This window comes from Urocampus carinirostris, chromosome 19 (assembly GCF_059441175.1).
Source record: "Urocampus carinirostris isolate Australia breed hairy pipefish chromosome 19, RoL_Ucar_1.0, whole genome shotgun sequence".
Classification (NCBI taxonomy): domain Eukaryota; kingdom Metazoa; phylum Chordata; class Actinopteri; order Syngnathiformes; family Syngnathidae; genus Urocampus; species Urocampus carinirostris.
The window spans coordinates 6,528,947-6,555,379 of NC_142367.1; the positions used below are offsets into that span (position 1 = coordinate 6,528,947).

The 26,433-nt window shown below is 39.9% G+C and overlaps 1 protein-coding gene across 4 annotated transcripts in view; it reads right to left on the reverse strand.

The window, feature by feature from the left end:
- Window positions 1–1,486: 1,486 nt before the first annotated feature.
- The window catches only part of abca5 (ATP binding cassette subfamily A member 5), a 63,764-nt gene continuing 38,817 nt past the window's right edge, over window positions 1,487–26,433 (reverse strand). For all 4 annotated transcript variants that reach the window (XM_088323304.1, XM_088323301.1, XM_088323302.1 and 1 more), the window contains exons 24-38: window positions 23,460–23,573; window positions 21,179–21,316; window positions 21,020–21,091; window positions 19,248–19,339; window positions 17,073–17,202; window positions 14,874–14,991; window positions 13,897–13,988; window positions 12,451–12,599; window positions 12,285–12,360; window positions 12,111–12,205; window positions 10,539–10,658; window positions 9,371–9,514; window positions 6,923–7,002; window positions 4,700–4,755; window positions 1,487–4,327 (exon numbers count right to left, since the gene is read on the reverse strand). In XM_088323304.1, coding sequence (XP_088179430.1) covers window positions 4,193–4,327; window positions 4,700–4,755; window positions 6,923–7,002; window positions 9,371–9,514; window positions 10,539–10,658; window positions 12,111–12,205; window positions 12,285–12,360; window positions 12,451–12,599; window positions 13,897–13,988; window positions 14,874–14,991; window positions 17,073–17,202; window positions 19,248–19,339; window positions 21,020–21,091; window positions 21,179–21,316; window positions 23,460–23,573 — 1,611 coding nt within the window. In that variant the 3' untranslated portion in view covers window positions 1,487–4,192. The remainder of the gene's footprint in view (window positions 4,328–4,699; window positions 4,756–6,922; window positions 7,003–9,370; window positions 9,515–10,538; window positions 10,659–12,110; window positions 12,206–12,284; window positions 12,361–12,450; window positions 12,600–13,896; window positions 13,989–14,873; window positions 14,992–17,072; window positions 17,203–19,247; window positions 19,340–21,019; window positions 21,092–21,178; window positions 21,317–23,459; window positions 23,574–26,433) is intronic.

Below are 26,433 nucleotides of genomic sequence, written 5' to 3' on the forward strand. Positions count from 1 at the left end.
TTTATAAACGTCCCAACTGCTGGGAGTCTCAGCTGGACAAGTCTATCGTGGAGCAGGCCCGACGGAAGATCCTGCAGATCCTCAACACGGGCTCCCTCAAAGAACTGAAGAGTCTGCAGCAGATCGGCGACAAGAAGGCCAAACTCATCTTGGGCTGGCGGGAGGTCCAAGGCGCCTTTTCCAAGCTGGAAGATTTAGGTCAAGTGGAGGGCATGACGCCAAAAAGGTTCTCCACCTTCATGAAGGCAAACCTTTTGAGCGTGATGGGAAAGTGAGTGCCCACTATGCAGCTTTTTTTTTTCTTTAACTTTATTGGGATGTAAATATGTACATATCGTGTAAATGACTTTGAGTGCATCTGGAAAGTGTCCAGAAGATGGCTTTTTATACATCTCACATGCAAACCATCCCAGCCATCTCCGGGCAGTGGGCAGGGGACACCCTGAACTGGTTGCCAGCCAATCGCAGGGCACACAGGGACAGACAACTCATTCGCTCATTCACACCTAGGGACAATTTGGACCGGCCAATTCACCTGAAATTTATAAATGTAAGTAAATGTAATTAAATGGTATGTAAAATAAGCATAACATTTCCTTGTGGTCGAACAGAATTAAATACTTCCTTTACAGTTACATTGAGAAAAAAACTTAGCTATGCACACAGGTATATATCTTATACACACTGAATATTACAAAAAAATACAAAATGTTCTTAGACATTTTGGGGATAATTTTTCAATTTTGCTCAATGGCATATCGTAAAATGTTGTTTTTGATCAGGGCACTCTTCTTTTCCTCATTTTGTGGTATTTGAGTTTTCCCTTGCCCTCATGTAGGTTTTAGATCAGGGTATGGTGTAATAATAGCCTGTAGTTTGCAATGATCTGTGCAGCCCGTTGAGACTCCTTGCGATTAAGGGCTATACAAATAAACATGACTTGACTCTTTTGAAAGGGTGGGGGAATCGATCCATAGATCGATATTATCGATACTGAGCAAGTACTTGGATAAGATCGGTACCATTGTTTTGGGATTGATATTCTCTTCCCGTTTTAACCAACACTAAAATAGTGTTCATAAGATTATACATTCATTATTACTTTTAAATTTGAGATAATTGGGCTCCAGCACCCCCGCGATCCTACTGAGGATAAGTGCTGCAGATAATGGATGGATAACGCATCTTTTATGATTATCCATATATCTGAATGTAGTTTTTTTCCTTGTTTTATTTACTTGACGTCTCAAGTGTCACTATCTAACTCAACTTATCTCTACATTGTTCTAAGTGGCGTTCTGATTTACTGTCGAGTGGAGGCCTCGAATCTTATCAAACCAACTGCAGGATTCAGTATGGACAGAGTACTGGTGAGAAGCAGGACATTGGAGAAATTTCCACTGAGTTATGTTCCGCTTTTGTCATAGCCCAAAGCGATCCGCCCCTTCTAGAATACAAACGAATTAAAAGTGCACTTGTGAAAACATAATTGTCTTGTGCAATCGCAGCCCAGAATATTCAGTTTTATTTGTTTTTGTTGTAATAAAAACCTCAACAGAATTGCAAATCGGTGCTTTTCGTGTATCTCGTCTTGAATGTTTCAATAAGCAGAAGACAATGGACGGATGTACTCATACAGAATTACACTTTGGCGAACATTTTGTGTACAAGAAAACACAATCTTCAGGTACTGTATTTCGAATATTTCAAAGTAAACACATCACAAAAAGGCAGCATTCAATAAATAATTTCTGGTGAAACATCAACTCAAGGAGATAAAAGAATCATTGACGGCAGCTAACTTCTGGTGGGGCAACATACATGGTCCGCTTTGTTGCGTCCATCTTGGAAGGGTTATACTTACAGGAAGGATACGCTGTTTGAGGTGTCTTTAAAAAATTGAAAGTAGAATATTTCTTCTATTAAGTATGTGTTAACAATGCCCAACTTAATTCATGGATCCTATATATTTTTCCTAACCGTGCTTTTCTGGTTTTAGCTTACTTTTAGCACTACTTTTCTGGGACTCGCAACCCATTTGGAAGCATGAAAGGGCTGGAAAGTGATTTCATGCTTGTTCCTGTTTTTTTGTTTTTTTGTTCGTGTAGCCTGAAAATGGTTGAAGTAAGAATAGGCTTGTTTCAAATACAGTCCAAACGCCAACCTAACCCCCATAAAAGATGAAAAAAACCCGTTTATTAGTACTTGAGGAATGAGCTGACTGAGGCTGCGATCATGACGTTTAAGCCAGGAGATGGCGGTAGAGAATAGCAAAATTTCAAGTTGCACACACCACCTTTTAAAACAGAACTAAGGCCCGTTCATACTGACCTTTAAAAACACCAGTGCTTTTTCGACACAACACTCTGAACTTTTTGTGGACCTTAAAGTGACAATTACCTTTGAAAAACAATATTGTATTGCAAAATCAGTCGTCTCCAAATACTTAAAATAGCTTTTAAAAACACAGCAAAACCCCCTTTCGCTTACTTTAGTGGATACTTTCCACCCGGCCGTCCGAGGCATTGAGCAAAAGCCTTGTTCGCGCTGCGCTGTCATTTATTTAGGACCATTCACGTTCATGGATCCCTTAACCACCTGGGTCACCGAGGCACCACTGAGGACGCAACTCTAGCAAGCTCTCTCCGCTGCTGAGGGTTCCCCAATTCTCCTCAAATACAACCTGCAACACTTGAACGGACATCTCAAAATCTGTCCGTCCTGTATCAATTTGTGTATCCTTTCATGACATGTTTGTAGCTGTAAGTAAAAAGAACGTTTGTGTCATGTTAAGTTTGTATGTTCAATAAACAGGAATAGATTACAGCTAACGCTAAGCTACAAGGTTTGTTCGTGTGCTTGAAATCCATGAATTTTTTTTAAATTTTAATGTTGTTTTTGGAAGGAAGTGCTTGGATTTTGGGTGAAGTGCTTGTAAATACTTGAAATTGTGGCCATGTTTCACAACAAGTCTGATTGAAAATGATGCCGACAGTGCTCTGTGGGGCTTTTGCCTTGCCATTGTGATTTTTCCTTCCTCGTGGTTAAAACCAGCTGTCATGAGTTTGTATGGCTTAGGCCTATGAAGTGTCATTGCTCCCTATGTGTTGAGCCTAGGAGGACAGGTGCATGCTATACCCAAACAGGGCATACATAAGGGACCATGCAAAAATGAAGGTAGCATTTCCCGGTAATAAATTGAAAAGGGAAGAACTTTTAACCCAAAAGAAGCCGGACCCATTTCGTTAACGAAAAATTACGTGATAGTCAGACATGGCCATTTATAACAGAAAGACTGGGGTGTTCAAAGGGTTCTTATGGGTAATTATATTGACCAATAACATTGAAACAATGCACAAAATTAATTAATTTTGAAACTGTGTAATGCTAGTACATTATACAACCCTTTTTTGTTTCAAATTACATTGAACTTTACCTATTTTAAAATTTCAAATTGTTTATACTTAAAATGCAACACAGAAAAAACGCCACTGATAATACCCAGTCACAACAGCTTTTGAGAGAGAGTTCAAAAGAGAGGGAAAAAAAGAGGAAGAAAGAGAACGGGGTAAAAAATAAAGAAAGAGTAAAGTGGGAAGAGAGAGACAGCAAAGGTGAGAAAAGAAAAAGAGCTAGAGGAAGAAATAAAGCGAGCTAGAGGAAGAAAGAAAGACAAAGAAAGAGAAAAGGCAAAAAAAGAAAAAGAGGAGAAAGAGAAACAAAAAATGAGAATGAGAGAGAGATGGCGACAGAGAGAGGGGGTAACAGAATGAAAGTGAAAGAAAAAGAGAAAGTGGAACTAAAAAGAGAAAGAGAATGAGAGAGAAATCGGGAGATAGAGAATGAAAGAGATAGACCATGGATGAAAGAAGGACAGAAACATAAAAAAAGAGAAAAAGAACGAGACAGAGGGATAGAACAAGAGAGGAATGCAGGGAGAAAGAGTGAATGAAAGAGGGAAAAAATGGAGTAAGAGAGAAAAAGAGAGACAGGCGGTTAAGGGATCCAAGGAGACACACACCATAGGATTTCAGACTATACACAATCGCTCTATTGTAGCATTTGCAGCGTGAAGGAGGAATTTCCTCAACTGCCTGGAAAGTTTTTTTGTACTCCCTCAAATTAGCGTGAAAGGGGGAACAAAATATGAGTGGCGACATGTTTTCACAAACATACACGGTCCATTTTTGCGTCACAGCTGTCGCACGACACTTTCGCTGTGGTTGTCATTCAGAGATTGCTCGTTGGTCAGGCGACTCCACTGGAAAGTTGTGCTGAGCGAGCCAGTCTCCTCACCCTCCTGCTCCTTGGCGAAATCCAGGAAGACCTGCACAACACGCAAAACACCATTTTATACACGTGGCAAGATGTATTCAGGAACATCAGCCTGGTTCTTTGATCTTAACTGCTTGCTATACAAGAAATAAGAACCAAGAGACCGCATATTCTCTAAAAACTGTTTGCTGGATGCCGGAAAGATTGAAAACACAGCTGTGGAGCCTCCTTTAGCATGACATGGAAAAGGTCTGTCTTATATACTGTAAGATAGTGCCTAGTCTTATAATGTCTTGGCCGCCCACCCACGCACGGCGGAGGGGCGGCCAAAACAAACCTCATTAATTAATTGTTGTTTTTTGCAAAAAAAAAAAATGCAAATTAGCTTTTAACCAATGTTGAGAAATGTTGTAGTGTGTCTCACTTGTTCCAACGTGGACTGCGAGAAGTTGTACTCTTCAATCTGGAACGTTCGTTTGACTGCACAAAAACACGTGACATCACACTCAAATGAGGAAATAACAACATTCCGTGTGCGTGTATTTGAATACATGTCGTACACGTGTCTGTTTTGTGTGTGTCGTCATTCTTTCACAAGTGCATTTATACATATGTATACATTTTATTTATATATATATATATATATATATATATATATATATATATATATACATATATATATATATTTCCAAGAAACTTTGTGTTTGTGGGTAAATGTGTGTGTCACATTATGTGTTAGTATGCATTTTTGTGGAAATGTGTGCAACTGGACGGTGTCTGTTTTGTGTAAATATTCGAGAATGTGTTTGTCTCTATACATCCATGTAGGTGTGTTTATGTGTATGCATTTTTGCAGGTTTCTTTTTGTATGTTTGTGGGTGAAAGTGTGTTATCTTGTGTGTGTGCATATATATACATATATTATACATATACATTATACATATACAGTGGCTTGCGAAACTATTCAGCCCCCTTGAACTTTGTGACCTTTTGCCACATTTCAGACTTCAAACATAGATATATAAAACTAAAATTTCTTGTGAAGCATCAACAATAAGTGGGACACAATCATGAAGTAAAACACACTTTCTTGGATATTTAAACTTTTTTAACAAAAAAAAAAACACGAAAAAGTGGGTGTGCAAAATTATTCAGCCCCTTTGCTTTCAGTGCAGCAAACTCTGTCCAGAAGTTCAGTGAGGATTTCTAAATGATTCAATGTTGATCTAAATGACTAATGATGATAAATGGAATCCACCTGTGTGGAATCAAGACACTGTATAAATGCGCCTGAACTGTGATAGTCTCAGAGGTCTGTTTGAAGCGCAGAGAGCATCATGAAGAACGAGGAACACACCAGGCAGGTCCGAGATACTGTTGTGGAGAGGTTTAAAGCTGGATTTGGATACAAAAAGATTTCCCAAGCTTTAAACATTACAAAGAGCACTCTGCAAGCAATAATATTGAAACGGAAGAAATATCAGACATCTGCAAATCTACCAAGATCGGCCCGTCCCCCTAAACTTTCAGCTCATACAAGAAGAAAACTGATCAGAGATGCAGCCAAGAGGCCCATGATCTCTCTGAATGAACTGCAGAGGTCTACAGCTGAGGTGGGAGAATCCGTCCATAGGACAACAATCAGTCGTATACTGCACAAATCTGGCCTTTATGGAAGAGGGGCAAGAAGGAATCCATTTCTTAACGATATCCATAAAAAGTGTTGTTTAAAGTTTGTCACAAGCCACCTGGGAGACACACCAAACATGTGGAAGAAGGTGCTCTGGTCAGATGAGACCAAAATCGAAGACTCTATGTTTGGCGTAAAAGCAGCACAGCTCATCACCCTCAACACACTATCCCCAAACATGGTGGTGGCAGCATCGTGGTTTGGGCCTGCTTTTCTTCAGCAGGGACAGGGAAAATGGTTAAAATTGATGGGAAGATGGATGGAGCCAAGTAGAGGACCATTCTGGAGGAAAACCTTATGGAGTTCGCAAAAGACCTGAGACTGGGACGGAGGTTTGTCTTCCAACAAGACAATGATCCAAAACAAAGCAAAAGCTAGAATGGAACGGTTCACCAAAAAACATATCAAGGTGTTAGAATGGCCAAGTCAAAGTCCAGAACTCAATCCAATTGAGAGTCTGTGGAAAGAACTGAAAACTGCTGTTCACAAACGCTTTTCATCCAACCTCAATGAGCTCGAGCTGTTTTGCAAGGAGCAATGGACAAAAATATCAGTTTCTCGATGTGCAAAACTGATAGAGACCTACCCTGAGCGACTTGCAGCTATAATCGCAACAAAAGGTGGCACTACAAAGTATTAACTTAATGGGGCTGAATATTTTTTCACACACACTTTTTTGTTTTTAATTGTTAAAAAAGTTTAAACTAGCCAATAAAGTGTGTTCCACTTCATGATGGTGTCCCACTTATTGTTGATGCTTCACAATAAATTACAATTTTATATATTTATGTTTGAAGTCTGAACTGTGGCAAAAGGTCACAAAGCTCAAGGGGGCCAAATAGTTTCGCAAGCCACTGTACATAGGTGTGTGTGTGTATATATATATATATATATATATATATATATACACTGTATTTTTAAGTGTTGTTCTTTTTTATGTGTGTGTGCATGACTGACTGAGCTCCAGTTGCAAAAAGGCAGTGGCCAGAGACCGGACGTCCTCCGTGGGGATTTTGTATGCCATCAGCGTGGTGAAGCTAACGAAGAAAAAAAAATAAGAAGTGTTAAAATGCTGATTTCTACTGTGGGGTATCGAGAAGGGATGCACAATTCTTATTACACTGATAGTTCAGTGTATCCAAACCCCCGTGCGTGGACAGTCTAGGGCAGGGGTCTCAAACATAGAAAGAATAGAATTAGAATTTACTTTTATTGTCATTCTTTGTAACAATACACACAGAACGAAATGTCGATACACGTGACCCGTACAGTTAAACTGTAGCGAGCCGATGCAGCCGCAGCCAAACAGGGCGCAGCCATTTTAGTCACTAGGTGACCAAACCCCCTAATTCCAACCCTTGATGCTGAGCGCCAAGCAGGGAGGCAATGAGTACCAATGTTGTAAGTCTTATGTATGACTCGGCCGAGGCTTGAACCAGCGACCTCCCAGTCTCAGAGCGGGCGCCCTACCATCTAGGCTACCGAGCTGGTAACATGCAGCCTGGGGGCCAATTGGAGCCCGCAGGGTCACCTTAATATAAAGGTTTAAGGGACAGTTGTATTATTTAGCACCTCCTAGTGGCAGAAAACAATCATTCATTAGAAAGAACAATATTGATTTAAAAATAATGCAAAATACAGAATCTTATATACATGCATTTTCAAAAAGTACTAGTTCGAGAAATTCGCATTTCCTTAACATAACATGAGCTAATTGTAAGCCATCTTGTTGCTACGAGTAACAAAAAAACTCAAAAAGGCTAGACAAGAAAATGGGTGAGGTAAAATTGTGCATTTTAGTCTCTTTGAGTCTTGTTTGTAGTTTTCCTTGCACTCGTTTTTGGTTGCACTACACAATACAGCGAAATCTAGTGGTCAAATAATACCCCCCAGGCTCCCTCAAGGGTGGCGCGGGTGTCATTAACAGGGATGTGATTTGACCAAAGTGAAATTATCTGAAAATTAGCGGGGGGGGGGGGGGGGGGGTGATTGCTAGCTGGGGGGGGGGGGGAACCAGGTAGGACCAGGGCAGTAAAAAGTACAATAAGTATAGGCCCTACAGTAAAGTGTTGGTGTAATGTACACATGAAAATCTATTATTGTAATTGTTAAATATTTATGGCCATTTTTATTACGTTATAATATTTTCGAAAAAAATGGGAAAACTGTCAAATAAATTTGAAAAGTTTACCACCTACCTCAAAATTCACGACTCTATCAGCAACTGGTACAGGTTGTTGGGGTGGATCACGTCTCTTTATTACCGCTTCCGATTGTGATGTCAATAAGGGATGGAGGCCGTAAAGTTTTGGAGTTTTCGTTTGGGCACCGAAACTTCCAGCGATGGAATAATTTGTCGTTCTTGACTGGAGTTCTTTCACGTGTTTTTTGCTCTTTGCGTGACTTTCAAGAGCTTTGAAACCTCTCCCACCATAGTCGATGGTATCATGACACCAAATGCAAAGTGCTTTCCCGGCACGATCGATCTTCCGAATAAAGTCATTGAACAAATTCGTCACAGTCTTCTTTCCAACATTCGTAGATAATTCCTTCTCCAACCAGTCCCATCGAAACTTGTTTTTTACAATCTTATCAATTTCTTTAGCTCGCGGAGCATCTTTGCGTTCGATCACGGACATCTTTCTTTAAACACCCGGCAAAAACGTGTGAGAAATGAACAATGGCACACTCCTATAACAAGCGCGTTTATTGGTCAACACGAGACTTCAACCAATCGCAAGTACGTTTCATTTCAGTTACGGAAACACTCAAATGGCATGCTGTCGAGACGAAATCGTTTTTTTTTACCAATTAAAACACCGGAAATTTTAAAATTTTATTTTTGGAGATAAAAAAAGCGGAATTCCGCGAATTAGCGGAAAAATCACATCCCTGCATTAAAGAACTTTTTTTTCCACAACCAATTAGAATGACACAGAAGATTTGCATGAGCTATTTTTTTTCTCTTAACCAGGTGTACCCATGAAAAGAGCCATAGGTTACCAACCCCTGTGCTAAAAGAAGGTAAAGGAAATTTCCCGCCACATTTCTGTTTTCCAATAACGTCCACATGAGGGTGACAAAATATCATCAAGTAAATTTAGACAGTGTCCTGAAACCATTTTCAAACCCGTTTGGAATCAACAGCGCAAGATTATTTTTTAAACTATGATTTAACAGTACAGAAGTTATTTGTACTAATACGTTTGTGAAAGTACTTTTATTCGTTGAAAAATGCTTGGGCCAGTAAATAGGGTTTGTTCTGTGGCTTTAATCTATAATAGAGTATTTAATAAACAAATAAAGGTTTCCTCTTTGTGGATTATGACTATTGCACTTCCTTTTCGGAATGCAACCCACGCGAAAAACGTAGGATTTCCTGTATATTTACGACTTTTCACCAACCTCTCCTGTTTGGAGGCGTGTGGAAAGATAGCGATGATCTCCTTGTGCAGCAGTGCCGCCTGCTGGAGGTCCTCTCCGAGTTTCAGCTCCAGGGTGTAGCCTCGGCCGTACTTGGCCTTTAGATGCTGGATGGAGCCCAGGCACCTGTTGAGGGGGTCAGTAATAGACCAAAGTGATGGATGCCAACTGCCGTTAAAGGTATCACAAAGTCCAATTTTTATTTAATTAGGTATTAACAGTGTAGTGTCTTTTCCCCCCAAATCGTGCAGATATGTTGCAAAATATTCCACGCACTGGGAACTCGAGAGCCTCTAAGTCAACTCTTTGGGCTTTTTTAGCTGTAGAGCTGTGATATAATTGAGGGAACACAACAATCCCATTAACACAACATGCGAGGCCAGCTCCAGAACAGACAGACATTGTATTGAGCAGTGATTGCATACAGCAAATTTCTGCTGCTTAGATAAATTGGAACTTTTTTTACCCTGTGGTTGGAGGCCTTATAACTGATTGTCTGAGATAAGTGTAAGTTCTGCCATTACAGCGTGTGTTCCTTCTTTGCCTTTGCCTGTTTTAAGTAGGCGATTGTGGCTTTTTTTCTCCACAGCGCATGTTGCGGGTGGTATAACATTGTACGGCTAGTTCAAATTCAGCGTGGTGGCTGCCAAAAGCTTTTTTTACTTGTTGTTTGGTCAGCCAGCCCCGCGTTTTTCCGTTGATCGGTTTGTTTTTAGCCCCATGTTGGTCGCTCTCTGCGTGTTATTTTTGCAAGTTAGCTGCTATTTGGCCACTCACCCTTTGTTGTACACCCTCTGTTGTACTACATCCACCTGTGACATAACGCTAAGGCATTCTCTACAAAAACAACCAAAACATGGCCTGAACACTCGTAACCTCTTTGACTAATTAACACCTAAACCAAAATGGTGACTGGCTTGCAATGGTGCTGGTGTTCCTCCAATGATGTCACAGGTCAGAAAGTCAAAAACGAGACAGGTCGTCTTCAAAATGCATTATTTGGGAAAATAATTAAAATATACCAATGACATATATATACATTTTATGCAAAAAACGTGTATTATTTCCTCACATTTTGCACGTTTAAGAATTTGTGAATAACTTTAACCTCCAAAAAGAAAAAGTTTAGACGAGATGGGGCAGGACGCACCTGAGACGGCCCGAAACCAGAATGGCTACGCGGTCGCACACAGCCTCCGCCTCTTCCATGTAGTGCGTGGTCAGCACGGCGCCACGTTGGCGATTTCTCATGGCGGTGCGGATGGCCTTCCTGTGCATGCACAAGCAGAGAACACTAATAAATGTGTGTTAGCTCCTCATATCAACTTGGAAAAATGTAAAAAATGTGAAGTTGAACAAATATGCACAGCTCCTAAAAAACTAAACTATTTGAAGAAAATAATTCAATCCCAAAGAAATTATATTTAGTTCAATAAGTCAATTATAATTAACGAGTAGTGTGTAGGGCGGCACAGCAATAAAGTGGTTAGCGTGTACGCGGCACATTCCTGAGGTCATGGGTTTAAAACCAGCTACCAGCCTTCCTGTGTGGAGTTTGCATGTTTTCCCCATGCTTGCGCGAGTTTCCTCTGGGCACTCCGGTTTCCTTCTGCATTCCAAAAAAACATGCCTGTCAGGTTAATTTGCTGGTCCAAAATTCTCCTTAGGTCTGAATGAGCAAGTGAGTTGTCTGTCTCTGTGTGCCCTGCGACTGGCTGGCAACCAGTTCAGGATGTCCCCTGCCCACTGCCCGAAGATGGCTGGGGTTGGCTCCAGCACCCCCACGACCCTCCTGAGGATAAGCAGTGCAGATAATGGATGGATAGAGAAGTGAATACAAAAACCCCTCTCTACTTTGTGCTTCGGTTATCACTAGTTAAATACTTCACGGATTGTGAATTGAATTGTCGTTATAGTCATTGATACTTGTGCATTGTGCTCTGCAGAAGACAGCATACAACGTGGGGGCAGGTTACAGTGGGCTTTGTGTGTTGGGTGGGTGTATGTGTGCGTGACAGTGGTAGGCTGGTGGAAGCCGTCAGTCAAACAGGATTGGGGCGCTCAAGTGATTTAAATCTAAAACATAAAAAGTATGGAGCACAGATAGTATTTTTGCTGCTCTTCACATTGGATTGAATCAATTAAATCGGACTCTAAGGAAAGTCAGAAGAGTGCAAAGAAGTGGTGATCACCAGCAGGTGCTCCGTGGATTGTTTTCAGAACCGGTAAAAGACTGACGCGTATTTAAGAGAGAATATATTCGCGAGGCTGCAGGTCCAGCCTACTGGACCGGCTAGGCTAAAGACTCTTTTATGCTACCCCTGCTAAACATGTATCTTACAAAAGCCAGATCCATTACCCATGAAACAGATAACCCTGAGTTACAACAGGTAGGAACCCACTACATTAAGGACGGTTGTATTTCATTCACCTGGCACAACCCAAAGACACCTGACGCTAGCATGCAGCTAGCCGGCCGCTCTCGCGTTCTTACACAAAGGAGACCTCCTCTAATTCCGTTGTACTATTGTTTGACAATAAAGACAATTAATTCAACTGCAATTCTAAGTAACGGTGAATTCTTTCAAAAGTTGAGATATTTTCATGCCTGTAATAATAATGACTGCCTGTAATAATAATGACAACTCTACCAGCAACAATGGGGCAGAGTAAAGTTGCATGTAATAGGAAGAATGAAAAATGTGAAGAAAGACAATCTGACCACACATGCTGTTTGGACTTGGGGTCCATTCCGGAGGAGGGCTCATCAAGGAGGACCATCTCAGGGTTCACGATCATGCTCAAAGCGAAGCACAGCTGGCGGGGGCACAGCATTGTTTAAGACAGTCTTTTGGACGTGGGACAAAACCACCATTTTACAAGACGTTCTACTCACCTTTCTCTTGAGTCCTCGGCTCAAAGATCTCGTCTGGTCATGCACGTGCTCCTTCAGCTCCAGTGCATTCACCACACTGCATAAAAGAAACATAGGAGCCACAAAGGTCACGAGCGCAGTCTTTTAAATCGGAATGTGTTTTTTATCACAACAGTGTTGGACCCACCGCTGGATGATTCCTGGCACGTCGCGTCCCTTCAGCCCTTTGATGGCGGCGTACATTTCCAGGTGCTCCTGTAGTGTGATCCTGGGCCAAAGAGGGTTGACCTGGGGGCAGTAGCCTACATGCTCCACACCTAGTTCTCCAATCAGCACCTGAAAACATGTCACATGTTTGCATTCAAACAAACTACAGTGGTACCTCTTAATACCAGCACTTCTGAACACAAGAATTTTGATACTATTTGGAACAAAAATCTTGCGCCACATACGAGGTAAATTCAAGATCACCAGCATGCCCAGAGGCCAGCGCTCGAGACCGCTCACTGCTTACCACCAGCATCAGCTTGTCCCAGTTTGTGCATGCAAACTACTACAGGGAAAAAATAAATCAGCAAAAAATGTTGTGTGTACTTTCCTTTATAGTTACAGTATCTTGAATTTTAGGTGGACAGTAAGTGCTTACAATAAATTAACTGTCTCTCGATCTCATAACTGTCAACCTCAGCCAATTGCTCCATGTATTAATGGTTGCAATCACCCTTATTAAGCAAAAAAAAGAAAAATGTATGACCGCTTTTAGGGGGGGAAGTCAATCAATGTTTTTCCCAACAGTATTCATATAATACATGACATGAGCAAAACGGAAGGTTTGACAGTACTTTTAACAGCAGTTATCAATAAAAAAATGGTAAATTGCTTCTGTATCATTGGCATTAATGTCAGGTTGCTAAAGTTTCCTTTGATCCATGAGGAACGATAACAAGTGCATGCAATTTGGTCTGGTACCATGGTAACCACCAATGACAACACAAAAAGATGACTTTCATGTCTGTGTTGCAATCTCGCACGATTCTCAGTATGGTTGCCCTGGCGCTGATGTCTAGAAGTATAGGGCTCACGGTTTACGCCCTGAGACCCGTTTTCTTTCGGCGCAGTATTGAATATATATGCTCGTCTTTGTAATCACCATCTTGAATGGTCAGATGTTATTTGAAAAAATGCCACGTAGACAACCTGTAGCAGAACTGAAAACGGTGTTACCACAAAATTGCCCACGCGGTTGCCGCCAGGTGTGCACTGGACTTTAAATGATAAGAATTGGACGGAAAGTATCTTATTTTTCTGTCTGTTTAAGCCTGTGGCTTAAAATCTAGGGCAGCTGGTAGAAATACAAAATTGAGTTTTGTTCTTAAATTAGAGCATGTTGCTTTTAATCAGGTGCGCTTTGTAGTCTGTAATTTACGGTGTTCATATAAAAAAACACATTTGCTGTTTACCCTCTTGTTCCCAGAGACACTGTTTTTTTCAATAAAGAACTAGATCGACTGCAAATCACTGTCCTGTCCTGTGGATGATGAGACACACATGATGTTTTTGTTGAAATTTCAGAACATGTAGAAAAATTTAGAAGTTTTAGAAAACTACTGAAAAATTGCAAAGGAAAGCCCACCTGTCCGGCTCTGGGCTTTGCATCCCCACACAGCATGTGCATGATGGTGCTCTTCCCGGATCCATTCGGGCCGACCAGTCCAAGAACTTCACCTGAACAAAGGCACGAATAAGACAGACATTCCCATTGCGGCCGAATGAGCAGTTGACTCAGGTCAGTTTTCAGAGCAAGCTACATCTTTGATATTTTAACTGAAGATACAGTAATCTCCCGGTACTTGATTGATGATTCACTGCTCTACAGATTTTAAATCGAGTTGTCATTGATACAAAGCATCGTGTATTGTGTTCAGAGCAGACGGCACACAACAAAAGCTATCATAGGGGCAGATTAGGGAGGGCCTTGTGTGTTGGGTGGGTTTGACTGTGTGCACACCTGTGATGGGCTGGTGTATGTTGGCAGTCAAAAAACAGGGCGAGCGCACAATTCAATGTGTCAGGTTCAAGGAGCAACTGAGGCGGCTCTGGGAGAGGAGGCAATAGCAAGGCTGCAGGTCCGGGCTATTGCTAAGGCCAGGCTACATAACTATCACATGCCGCCCCTGCCTAGCCTGTATCTAACCGATGTCAGATCCATTACCAATGAAACGAATGACCTGGAGCTGCAACTTGTAGGAAACCGCTACATTTGTGACCCTTGTATTTTAATCATCAGCCAGCCGCTCTTTAAATCGCTTTCTTGCACTGAAAGGAAAAGCCTTCCAAATTTGTTGTACTTTTGTATAATGACAACACAGACCATTCGTTTAACTGCAATTCTATGTTCTGTGTTTTTATTTGTAGATCTATAGTTTTTATTCTATTACAGTCGTATACTTTTATTTGGTAATTTTGAGGTAACCTCAGGGGCTTTTATAAAAGCCTATTCACTGATTTTTCACAGGGGGGTTCTGGTCCCCATTAACCATGATAACCGATGGATTATTGTATTCAGCTCAATAATTTGGAATACCAACTAGAAGTCAAAGTAAAACAGACCTTTGCGAACGCAGAAAGAAACGTTCTTGGTGGCCACTTTTACACGGGAGCTGTGAGCCGAACCTTTTCCATGACCTATGTACTGCATCCTCAAGTTGCTGGCGACCAGCAGTGGCTTCTACGAAAAACAAAAAAGCTTTGGATTTAAGAATACATCATGGGAATTTTTTCTTCCATGTTCACAGGAGAAAAAACAAAGTAAATAAATTTAAGTTTTCACTTTCAACTTTAACACATATAACGGAGTGCTCAATTGTGATGGAAAGAAATCAAGGAAAATGAAAAACGTAAGAATTTAAGATAGAGTTTGACACCCTCACGGGGAAAATGAATACATTGGAAGATGTCACACTTGTGACTTTATTGAAAGTAGTCAAATAACTGCTGAAGCACCTATTGATAGATTTCAAGAAAATGATAAAAAAGAACATTACAACAACAACACAACAATATACCATAAATCCTGGACTACAAGCGGCTACTATTTTGATACATTTAGCCCTTTGTTGGCTGCTCGTCCTCTGTTGTACTATTACTGCACCCACCTGGGGATGAATAAAGTATCTATCTATCTACCTGCGACACAAGGCCGAGGCATTCTCCACAAAACCTACTAAAACTTGTTCTGAAACAACCTTCTCGACTAACTAACACGTAAACCAATACAGTGACTGGCTTGCATGCATGCCAGTGTTCCTCCCATGACCTCAAAGCTCAAGAAGTCAATAAACCAATGAAATATATATAGATTTTATGCAAAAACCATGTACCAGGTCCTTACATATTATATATTTTAGAATTTAGGAATAGAGTAATCTCTCCCTGTATCGCGGTTTACGTTTTGCCCTTCCGATACTTTGCGGATTTTCATTGTGTCATGCAGTGTTTCTCAAACATTGTGCCAGGGCACACTAGTGTGCCGTGACACCTTGTCTAGTAGGTCGCGAGAAATTGACCAACTTCATTTTTGCAAAAAAGCATGCCATTGTTCAGTATTTTTTATTTCTTCCAGTCATCGGCCAAGTAACTAATATCAGTAGGTGGCAGCAAATTGCTATTTTTTCATTCCTTTAATATACTAATCATATGCTCATGAAATACTACAGGGAAATATATTTAATAACTAAAAATCATAAGGTTAATCTTTAGTAGACACTCAAAATAAAGAGAGTAGACATTAATGAATTTTGAACTTCCAAGGAGAATGAGAGAAGCCTTCAAATAAGGAACTCTAACCTGCTCTTCTAAAGCCCTCTCACTGAGCCATTTCTTTTTATTAAATGTAAGTTTGCACAGAAAAATAACAATCATACATCAAATATTGTAAAAAAAAAACTTTTTTAAAATTTGGCTTATTTATATTATTATTTCCTTATTTTATATATAAAAAAAGATACATAGTAGTAAAAGAATTCCTCAGGCTGATACTTATTGTTCATTTTATTTTCATTATCTTTTTTTTCATGTTTAAAAAAACCCATTATAAATTCCAAAATGGCAGTAAAATTCTACACCAAAATGAAAAATAATCTGTATTACCTCCTGAGCTATGGTAGCTACAAAGGATTGAAAAAAAACTATACTGTTAATTTTAGCAATATGATCATCTACATCAAACAGCAATAGCTTGGCCGCAGGCCTGGCCTACTGCTACAGCTAGGCTAGACCCCTCTGACAAGCTTCCCCTACCAAACCTGTACTGTATCTCACCAACAACAGATCTATTACCAAAAAAACTGATGACGTAGAGCTACAACCAGTGACAAACAATTCATTCATGACCCAAGTATTACCTATGCAGCTAGCTGGCTTGTCTGTACATTGCTTTGTTACACTGAAAGGAGAAGTTCTACTATTATATAATGAAAATAATGACCATTCATTCAACTGTAAATATGTGTGTAATATCTAAGAAATAAATACATGTTTTTACTTTGCGGGATTTGACTATTGCGGGAATTTTTGGGAACGCCACCTCCGCGAAAAACAAGGGATTACTGTACCTTTAGGTCATTTGTAATCCACTTGAATTGCTACTTTTAGTTGAGTTTAAAGAAAATCATGTTCACACATACAGTATGGTGCTTTAATAGAAATACTTGGAACAGGTATAAGAGCACAGACATTTGTGTCTCAGTAGTAGGAAGTAAAAATTAAATCAGACATACATTGTTTGCATTGATTCAAATGTCAGGTTACCTCATCACAGGACTGGCAGCCGAGCACCTCCTTGACTTTGGTCTTTTCCATCCAAACGTCTTCGTCCTCGCCCTCTTCCGGGCCTTCTTCGGGGTTGCGCTCTACTTTGGGGCGCTTTGAGGCCGATATCCTGCCGTGAGACAGACAAAACTTTAAAATGAGGAAGTAATTTCAGTTAGCGCAAAAGTTAACAAGGAGTACAGGAGAGCAATCCAGTGGTACCTCTATGTACAAACCTAATTCGTTCCAATATCGTGCTCGTATCTTAAATTGCTTTGTAACAAGCAAATTTTCCGGATATGAAATCCGGGAATTACCTTACTATAAGGCGCACCAAATTTTAAAACCAACACACCGTATTGTCTGATATTTTTCATATATACGGCACACTGATTATATGAGGCTTTAAATAGCGACTGCAGTAAGATCTTTTGTGTACGGGCACATATTAATGCATTCATACTGCTAACTCAAATCTCCTAACATGCAATCGGAATTTAACCTGAGTAATGGCGGTGATAACAGTAAAAGGAGAAGTTCTACCATTGTATAATAATCATCACAGAGACCTGGCTCAATTCAAGTATTACCAATGGGAGCATGCAGCTAGCCGGCTGCCTTCACTTCAGGACTAGCCCACAAGTAGTGCAGAAGACATAAAAAGGCATTAGAGCTATCTCATCATCACACTATTTTTACTCACGTTGCTACAACACTGATTTGCGTAGTCCATTCTGATATGTGAAACAGTCTCTCGACTTGTTCACTATGCAAATCTTCAATAAATGTTAGAGAATGGAAAAAAGAAAGTATTTCAACAAAAGACTATTTAACATATTAGAATGCACTATGCAAATAAGTGTTGTGGCACCGTATATAGTGCGAAAATGAAATAAAGTCGAATGCCTTGTCGTATGTGATTTATACCACTGGTGGTCTAGTGGTGAAGTGTCAGCACTCTCACCACCACTGCTTGTGTTACATTCCCATTGCATAAAACGTTTTGGAATTTAGGTCATCAAATTTTATCGATTGCTAAAATAGGGTCTTACCATGAAACATTGTATGGAAACGTATACCAATAATTACTGTGTGCATTTCCAATCATACCCGCCCGCCGTAATCTTCAGTACATAAGGCACCCTGGGTTATAACGCGCACTTTCAAATTTCTGGCCGAATTGGGGTTTTTGGGTGTGCCTTATAGTCCGGAAAATATGGTAATTAAAAAACGAATTGATCTGTTCCTGACATCCACAAGTTAACCCTAAATAGCTAAATACATTTTTCTGATTACTATAAGTAAAAAGTAATTAAACATAAAATAAAGTAATGAGATAAATAAGATTCATCATGAGCTGAAATGAAATAGTATGTGTGGTGCGGGAGAAGCACAAGAGACTGATGATATATAAGCACTTACACTACGCTTAACATTCAAGTTACTGTAACTTTAAATGAACATACACAAAAACATTTTTTACGGCACCATTTTTATTCTCTTGTCTGTTTCACTTTGCTTTTTTTACTTTCTTTTGCCCTTTTAGCTGATTTAAGCAGATTTAAAACAGGTACCAATTGCCTCCCTGCTTGCATTAGGGGTTGGAATTGGGGAGCTTGGTCACCTAATGGCTGTAAAATCGAGAAAAATCCCTACTTCCCCCCCAAAAAACAATTAACAATGAAACGGATGATCTAGAGCTACAACACGCTTCATCCGTGATGCTTGTATTTTAATCATCGCGGAGACCTAGGTCATTTCGAGGATACCCGTTGCCATCGTGCAGCTAGCCGGCCTCTTTTTAAATTGCTTTCTTGCACAGAATGGAGAAGCTTTCCAATTTCGCTGTTCTATGGTTAAATGATAATAAAAGGTGATAACTTTGTTAACTTAGGGATTACTGGGTAACCAAAAGTGCAGGATCGTGAGTCTGATGGCGGGAAGCGCATGCACAAAATGGTATGACCTGACGCTAGCAAAAAGCAGTAACAAGCAGTGAGCAGTTTTGAGCAGTCTGTAGTGTTAGCCTCTTTGAATGTTCATAACTTGGATTTCCCGTTGTACGTTTAGCAAGATTTTTGTTCCAAATACATCTCGTATATGGACATTCCCGTGTCTGTATACGAGAAGCAAAAAAAGGACATGGGAGAAAAGTTGTGGGATGGGGCTGCTAACCTGCACAAACGATCCGTCCTGATGGTCCTTCCGCCATGACGCAGCTCCAAGTAGCGTAGCACGAATATCAACATGAAGCACTGCAGGTACGGCTGAGTGTGCAAAAAAATAGGCAATAGAAAAAGGATAAAAAATGAAGGTCCCCCAATCCCAAAAACCAAGGGATTTTTGTATCCCAATTAACGCTGTGTTAATTGATGAAAAGCTATGTTGGATAGAATTTTACTATCAGTAAATATTTATATTTATATATATATTCATATATATACTCGCATATCAGCCTACATCACATGTAAGCCGAACCCCTAAAACTACTTAGAAAATGCCACATACTACCAAAACCAGTTTTTCTCAACTGGTGGGTCGGGACCCAAAAGTGGGTCGAAGCAATTGTATCTACTAATAATTCGATCTGCAACCTCAGTGGAAATGTTGAAATCCAAGCTTAAAACACGCTACTATTCTAAGGCATATGAATAACCTATATTTTATGTTGACAATATCTGGGTATTATTATTTGCCCTCATGTAGGTTTTAGATCAGAGGATGGTGTCATAATAGTCTGTGGTTTGCAATAATCTTCGGTCTGTGCAGCTCTTTGAGACTATGTGATAAAGGGCTATACAGATAAACATGACTTGACTTAATAATTTCCTCATGAGGTATTACAGAGGAAGCTTTATTTACATATTATGTTTGACTACCGGTAAGCTATTTAAAAAAACATTGCAAAAAACAATAAAATAAAGCAAATCAAGAGAAATCCATCCATCCATTATCTTCACCGCTTATCCTCAGTAGGGGGCGCTGAAGCCCATCTCAGCTGTCCTCGGGCAGTGGGCAGAGGACACCCTGAATCGGTTGCCAGCCAGTCACAGAGCACACAGAGACAGACAACTCACTCACTCATTCATTCAGACCTAGGGGCAATTTGGACCGGCCAATTAACCTGACATGCATGTTTTTGGAATGTGGGAGGAAAACGGAGTGCACGGAGAAAACCCACGCAGGCACAGGGAGTACATGCCAACACCACTCGGGGAGGCTGTGGTAGCTGGACTTGAACCCTAAACCTCTGCACAGTGGGGCTGCACGCTAACCACCTATCCAACCCGCCGTCCGTCAAAAAAAATAATGCATATAATTTTGCTGATTACCTTTTTATTATTTAAAATAAACAATTCAGATTTTTTTTGACAGAAAGATGTTTTTTTGCTCATTTTAAGTAGCAATTTAATTCTTTTTCTGGAAAAACAAAATAAAAATATAGGAAATAGGGCTATAGGAATAGACATGACATAAAATATGGAAAACCTTAAAAAAATATAATAAAACTCAAAATAAAAGGTGATCACAAATGTTAACAAAAACATTAATGTCAATTTAGGTAACATTATAAAAGTTTGAAAAAAAATACATGAAACCAGAAAGGATTTTTTTTTAAACTATTCGTGTTCCTCGAGATTGAAAATTATTTTGGGGGAATTTATTTCTCAATTTTACTCATTGCCATTGATATGAAAACACTGCCATGTACTGACCTTAAACAGTCACTTTGCAGGTATTACAGGTTGTGGGAAATGTAATTTTTGGTCAAAGGACATTTATTTTTCTCTGCTCAGATATTTTAAGGCTCCCGTGGGCAACAAAAAAATGATGTGGTGGGCAATGAGTTTGACAAAGGTACTCTATAATGCGTGCACCATCAGAAGTAAATTCATTCTACAACAAACTTTAAAAAGTTACTGAGAAAGCAAAATTTGTTGACTTACTGCAATGACAGAGATGACTGTGCTCTTCTGTACAGAGTCCACATCAAACATGCTACTTGGGAGGAAGGTGACCTGGCCAGAAAAAAACAAATAAATTAATAATGGAATACACCAATACCCTAAAATGTAAGCATGTGAGATGTGACGTTACACTGTTACCTTGATGATGCAGCTAAGGCAACCCATGAGCGGGTAAAGCGGGTTTAAGAGGCACACGACGTTGTGCAGTATGTGCGTCACCTTCTGCTTGTAGGTCACCATAGGAATGTGGACAAAAGAGGCTGATACCACGCACACCTATAGTGCAAAACATTTCCGGACCGTTGGATTTTGTATGTAGATTGATTCGAAGGCGTGGTAGAGAAAACATTTTCCCACAATTTTCTTAAGAACGATTGCTTTTGTGGACTTAATTATAACCAAGTGGTACAGGTGGTGAAGAAGCAAAGCAACCGCAAAAATTAATTGGCGAACTAGACCAATGGTTCTTGTACAGTATGTCACAAAAGTGACCCCCCTAACATTTATGCAGAGATTTCCTCATAATTTTAATTGAACAACACTGAAGAGACATCACTTTGACGCAATGAAAGGAAGTCTGTGTATAGCAGTGTAAATTCATGTTTCCCCTCAGAAAACTCAAAATATAGCCATTAGTAGCTAAACCCCCAGTAACAAAAGTGAGTACATTTTGAAGTAAAAGTTCCTGATGTTTAATATTTTGTGTGGCCACCATGATTTTTCAAAACCATTTAATCCACATTTCATCAGAGCCTCACAAATTGCCACCGGAATGATCTTCCACTCCTCCATGACAACATGGCTGTGCTGGGGGATATATCTTGTGCCTCTCCACCTTCCGCTTGAGGATGCCCCAAAGAGGTTCTATTGGGTTTCGTTCTAGAGCCACGCTTGGCCAGTCCATCACGATACCCTTAGCTCCTTTAGAAAAGCCTTTGTCATCTAAGAAGTGTATTTGGGCCCCAAATACAAATACGATGAGGTATGTTTTGGGGTCATCATCAGACTAGAACAGTGCCCTGCGACCCAGTTTCTGGAAGGAGGGGATAATTCAATGCTCCATTACATGCTTGAGTTCATGTTTTACTCAATGAAATGCAATTCCCCAACTGCAGTTGCACTCATGCAGCCCCAAACCATTCCCAACACCATGCTTGACTTTAGGCATGACACAAACATGTTTGTACTCCTCGCCACTCATGCTTCACACCATCTGAGCCAAATAAATTGATCTTTGTCTCGTCAGAGGATAGCTTTCCAGTAAGCCATGGCCTTTGTTCAGATACTTATTTTAATTATGTCAAAGTGATGTTGCTTCAGTGATGTTCTGTTAAACATTATAATGAAATCTCAGCAGAAACGTGAGGGATTTACTAATTTTTGCAACATACACTTTTGGTGCACGTGATGGAAATCTTGGGGGTAAATGTGATTTAAACATACAAATGCATTCATGATAAAATCATTTAAAGACACTATTGAAATAATGTTACTTCCTAAAAACATAATTACCGAGCATAAAATTAATTTTGCTTTTTACCTTTTTAAATATACTTTTGTTTCTGTAAAAAATAGTCACAACAAACCTTCACTGCGAAATAAATTATTTTGCTTATTCTAAGGATTTATGTTATTGTAATATATTCATATTATTCTGGTCATTATAGATAATTTTGCTAATTTTAAGCAGTATTTTCCTTTCTTTGCTTTCTTTCCCAAATCAACTTTTCCATTATTTGCCTTATTTGACTTAATTTTTAACTTTAATTCATGGTAAAACAAGAAAAAAAATATTGAATAAAGAATTTAGTTTTTCTTAGAAAAAGAAACTGTTTTTTTCAAATTTGAACTCAAAAAGACTGGCAAAATTGTCTGCTATGGAAGCTCAAACCAAAACTGAGAAAATGTTAAAATCCCCAAACGCTTTGCGTTTTCTAAATATATTTGCTATGCCGAAAACAACTGTAATTAAAAGAAAATAATGATACTTATTTTGACGGGCATATTGCGTGATTTTAATGTTTACTTTCCTGAATCACCAAAATGAAAATAGACTACGTTTACATGCAGGTAAAATTTGGTATGAGATCGGAAATTTGGTTTCTGGACCAATCATGATAAAACTTTTACATGACCTGACTAAAATTACCTTGAATATTGACTGAATTGTCTTTAGTGTCATTGATGACAATCTAGTGAAACATTGTATTCAAAGAGATTAGATATGACATTAATGTAATAAAGACTTTAAAGAGAAAATAAAATAAAAGACGGTCAAGATAAAAAGATGGGCAAGTTTAAGTTTGACCTTGAATGCACAAAAAGCTTAAAATATCTTTCAAGAACATACATTTTTGAATATACCTATGGCAGAGGTCCAGGCCACTATTAGTACAGCGCCCCACTAAATATTACTTACCATCATACAGACGACAGAAAAGAAGTCTCTGTTGCTTTGGACTCGAGAGAAGCAGAACGAGAAGACATATGTGAAGAGGATGACGGCTGGACCGAAGCCGGCAATACAGAACACCTGTGAGATAGAAGGACATTCCCTAAGTTCAATAACACCTTAAAATCTCCAGTGAAATGAATGAATTCACATCCAGTTCTTATTTTAAGCTTGACGCTCAACGGGCACCAACGGCATGGGGATTTTGGTGCCGTGACACGTTTTCATCTGTGTACTTTTCTGCTCCAAATGTTTTACATTACGTGACTCAGTCAAAAATTTAGGTGTCATATTTGACCCCAATCTGTCCTTTCAAACACATGTTAAGAATATTACTAGAACAGCTTTTTTCCATCTTCCTAAATATTGCTCAAATTCGCCCTATGCTGTCTCGTCAGATGCGGTGATTATGATTCACGCGTTTGTTACCTCCCGTCTCGATTACTGTAATACACTACTCTACGGTCTCTCGAAGTCCAAAATCAAGAGCCTTCAGCTGGGACAAAATGCTGCAGCGAGGCTTTTTACTAAGACAATAAAGTTTGATCACGTTACCCCGATTTTAGCTAACCTGCATTGGCTCCCTGTTAGCTTAAGATGTGAGTTTAGGGTTCTCTTGGTAGTATACAAAATCGTACATGGACTTGCTCCTTCATATCTTTCAGATTTAATTTCACCCTATGTTCCGGTCCGGAGCCTTCGCTCTGAAAATGCTGGTCTACTAGTGATCCCAAGAGCCAAGAAGAGATCCGCAGGTTCGAGAGCGTTCTCCATTCGGGCCCCGTTGCTGTGGAATGCTCTTTCCTCTGAGATTCGATCTGCAACTTCAGTGGAAATGTTTAAATCTAAGCTTAAAAAACATGAAGGCTTCGTTGTGTAAAATGTGAGTCCTATATTTCAAAACGACAGGGAATCGTCCTATGGAAAATAGTGCCAGATTGCAATACACACACGTGTCTTTTAGTGTTGTTGTCTCTGTGGTAAGGGACCAAGTTACATTTTCCTGTGATCGTTTCACGGGTATTTAAGGAAACTTCACCAACCTGACATTAATATGGAAGGTGTAGCGTTTTCGATAAAAAACTTCCAATGCTGTTCAGTTCATACATTGAGGATTTAATGGCACAAGCTATTAAAGTTTGCAAGCAGCACGCATTGACAACCACCCACCCACCGTATGGTTATCAGACAGCAACCCTAAAAATGCTCTCTAGAAGAGGCCACTGTTATCTTAAGGTTAAAGCTTGTCAGTTTATACTCACAAAAAAAAAAAAAAAACTAGCAAAGAAAATGCACCTTCATTTAAAAATTGAAAATTACATCAAAACTGCAATTACGGTCTGAAAATTCGCATTTTTCCACAGATGTGTCTTTCAGTTTAGTTGTTATCATCGGTGTTTGCCGCAGTAATGAACCAAATTGCATTGCGTTGTTATCATTCCTCCACGGAAAAACAGGTCGAAAACCGGGACAGGAGAGCAAAAATGTGGTCGGGGTCAGAAACGGGTCGTAAATTGGGATGGGAGAGCAGATGTGGTCGGGATCAAAACGGGTCGTAGCAGGAGACAGACAGGGGCAAAAACGAGACAGGTGGGAGTCAGGGTCAAAAAAGCCTAGTTTACATTGAGGTTCGCAGACGGACTGAAAACCGGGGATTGACATCTGGGGGTCCCTGACATCATTATAAGGTCAGAAATATCATAAAATAAAAACAATTGATATCCTTTAATGTTTTTTAAATTTTTTCCCAATTATTTAAAAAATCTGAAACAATATCGACAAAATGATTTTAAATTTCACAGATAAATTTGCAAATTTCAAAGATATGGCTGGTAATATGCGACCATCAAATGACACTGTATGCCATACAGTGTATGGTGTAGTGTAACCTAACACAAATGTTTAAAAACAAACTATGGAGACTCAAAGTGACAAAATGCAACATTTTACTTCACATTTCTTTCCTGAGCGAGTGTTTTTGGGTACCCGCATCAGCAAGAAAAGAGACAATTATGTCAGCATTAAGGTGAGCCTCATCCTATGTACGGGTATTTAAAAAATGCATGTCTATATGATAGCAATGTCTGAAACTCGTGACAAAAAGTTACCGGACAACAGGGCAGACAACTCTGAAAAGTTGCCTGCCCAGCCATAAAGTTGCCTGCCCCATTTTTCACAACTTGAAACACAATAAGACAACTAATCGCAAAACAAAAAAACATCTTTACAAAGTATTAAGGATTGCTAATCGGAATATATAACAGAACAACACTTTAAAATTAAATTTATTAAAAATCAACTTAAGAGCATTTATTGCATGTGTATGACATTGCTGTTTTCCATCTGCCATCAGTATGTACCTGTATTTACTCATCTTCATTCATGCAATGTTTGCGTTGCGTCGTCTGCTACAAGCCACGTGAACCCCCCTTTCCACGATGCTTTTAATGTACGTTTACGTTTTGTAGCATCATAAATGTTGCTTTGAATCTTTCTTCTGGGGCTAAGGGCCCGGTCACACAGCCGTTTGCGTCTGTATCGCGGCTGAATCACGACCAGAAATTTCTGCCCGTGAAGCAGACGCTGTTGCCCGCGTTGAGATCGCGATACAGACGAGATACAGCCGTGCTTTACACGCGGCAAGAAATTCACACGCGGTTGGCCGCGCGAAAAAGTTTTGCGCTGCTCAAAACATTAGACCACGGGTAACCGCAGGCGGTACACGTGGTACACACGCGGATATGACGTGGTACAGACGCGGAACGACGTGCTACGGCCGCGGCCAGGGCGCGGTTACACGCGGGTAGGACGCGGAATTTTAGCGGGTAATCGCGGGTAGAGCACGGTCATAGCACGTTTGTTCTGCGTCTGTATCGCGGCCGAATCATGTGAATTAGCGTGTGTAACGCGTGTGACGGTCAAACGCCTTTCTCCGCGTATA